The sequence below is a fragment of the Debaryomyces fabryi genome (genome assembly GCF_001447935.2).
Source record: "Debaryomyces fabryi strain CBS 789 chromosome Unknown contig00375, whole genome shotgun sequence".
NCBI classification, from domain to species: Eukaryota; Fungi; Ascomycota; class Pichiomycetes; order Serinales; family Debaryomycetaceae; genus Debaryomyces; species Debaryomyces fabryi.
The window spans coordinates 1-1723 of NW_015385799.1; the positions used below are offsets into that span (position 1 = coordinate 1).

Sequence of the window (1723 nt, forward strand, 5' to 3'; positions counted from 1 at the left end):
ATACCATTGATACTTTCGGTAGACGTAATTTGTTATTATTCACTTTCCCACTTATGGGACTTATGTTAATCTGGACTGGTTTAGGTTTCATAGCTGATGATCACACCCAGGTTCAAACTGGTATTGTGGCAAGTGGTGTTTACATTTTTTCAGCTATCTATTCTGCTGGTGAAGGTCCTGTTCCATTTACCTACTCCGCTGAAGCCTTCCCATTGTACATTCGTGATCTTGGAATGGGTTTCGCTACTGCCACTTGTTGGTTCTTCAATTTCATTTTAGCATTTACGTGGCCAAAGATAGTCAGTTCGTTTGGTAGGACTGGGGCATTCATGTGGTATGCAGCATGGAATTTTGCTGGTTTTTTCATGGTTTTATGGTTCTTACCCGAAACAAAGGGTTTGACTTTGGAAGAATTGGACGAAGTCTTCTCCGTCAGTACCAGAAAGCATGCTGCTTGGCAGACAAAGAATTTCTTAAATGGTATCCAAAGAGTCGTCTTACGTCGCCATATCGATCCATTACCTCCATTATATGAGCACCAAAAGAGATTGGCTGTTACCAATCCTGATTGGAACAATAAGACCGAAACTGCTCATATCGAGTAGTTTGCGTATGCATTTTGAACATATAATGCTTTTAATTCTTCATGAATTTTGACGTACTTTAATTTTATAATTCTTCTATAATATGATAAAGTTCTTGAAATATAGGCAAAGAGTGTATGCACACGAATCTACTTTTCGGGGATTCTGAGTCTTTTTTATTAAAAACGTCGGGGCTAAATTCACCGCCATTGTGCTGTACCTCCGTGGGGTAGAAAGGCTTCGCAAAAAATATTTTCCCTTTTATTCCATAAAAACTTTCAACAAGCTAACTAGCCTGATAACCAGCAATCATATTACGATATACACCTTGTGATATACAGTATAATTAACACTGTTAATCAATGTGTGGCACAACTAGTGTTCTCTTTGGAAAATAGCAATCAATGCTGCTGGTGCTATGTCTCTTTCAGATTATTTACGTTCGAAATATCTTGTCAATGTGGATATTAAGGCATGCTATTGTGTTCCGAATAAAGGCACCCCAAAAAATAAACCAATTGTACCGCAGGCGGATTCTGCCGGAAAACCGTAAAAAAAGTGCGCCTATGGATATTCCGTACGGTTCAGCCTTTTTGACATGATTTTAATATTTGAAGTCGAAACAAACAAGACTTGATACTCTTTATATTGTATAGCATGGTATTACCAATGCAATGTGTTTTAGTTGCAATAGTATGTGAATATTCCGTTCTATTCAAATGGAATATATACCTGAAATGCATTCATCCATTTGGAAATTCGCAACTAATTGGGTCAAGTTAAAGCTCTAGTAGTGCCCACTCATAACCAGTGCATTAATCCTGAAAAAAAAAAAAACTCCTTTCACAACAAACTACAATTGCAAAATCGATAGCAGAAATAGATGATCAAAAGGTGGGGGTTGAGTCGTATAAATAATCAATGAATATCATCGTTGAGATTGGATTTTGAATTGTAGTAGCACTTCAACGCTTTTATAAGTTAGGATCGTTAGACACAAGTAGATTAAATGTCCTCCTATATCAGTAACGAAAAGCCAATTGTTACGGACCTGGACATAACCAGTCCAGATGCTGGATTATTTGAGCCAAGTTCAAACTCAAGTATAGGTGAAGAAAAGAGAAGAGTCTCGGAGTTGG

The 1723-nt window shown here is 37.4% G+C and overlaps 1 protein-coding gene across 1 annotated transcript; it reads left to right on the forward strand.

Annotated features, from left to right (window-relative positions):
* Window positions 1–62: 62 nt before the first annotated feature.
* On the forward strand, window positions 63–605 carry AC631_05955 (uncharacterized protein; the record flags this gene model as incomplete). The annotated part of the gene is made up of 1 exon (XM_015614784.1): window positions 63–605. The coding sequence occupies one exon, from the start codon at window positions 63–65 to the stop codon at window positions 603–605; it is 543 nt and encodes a 180-aa protein (XP_015464388.1).
* Window positions 606–1723: the final 1118 nt, after the last annotated feature.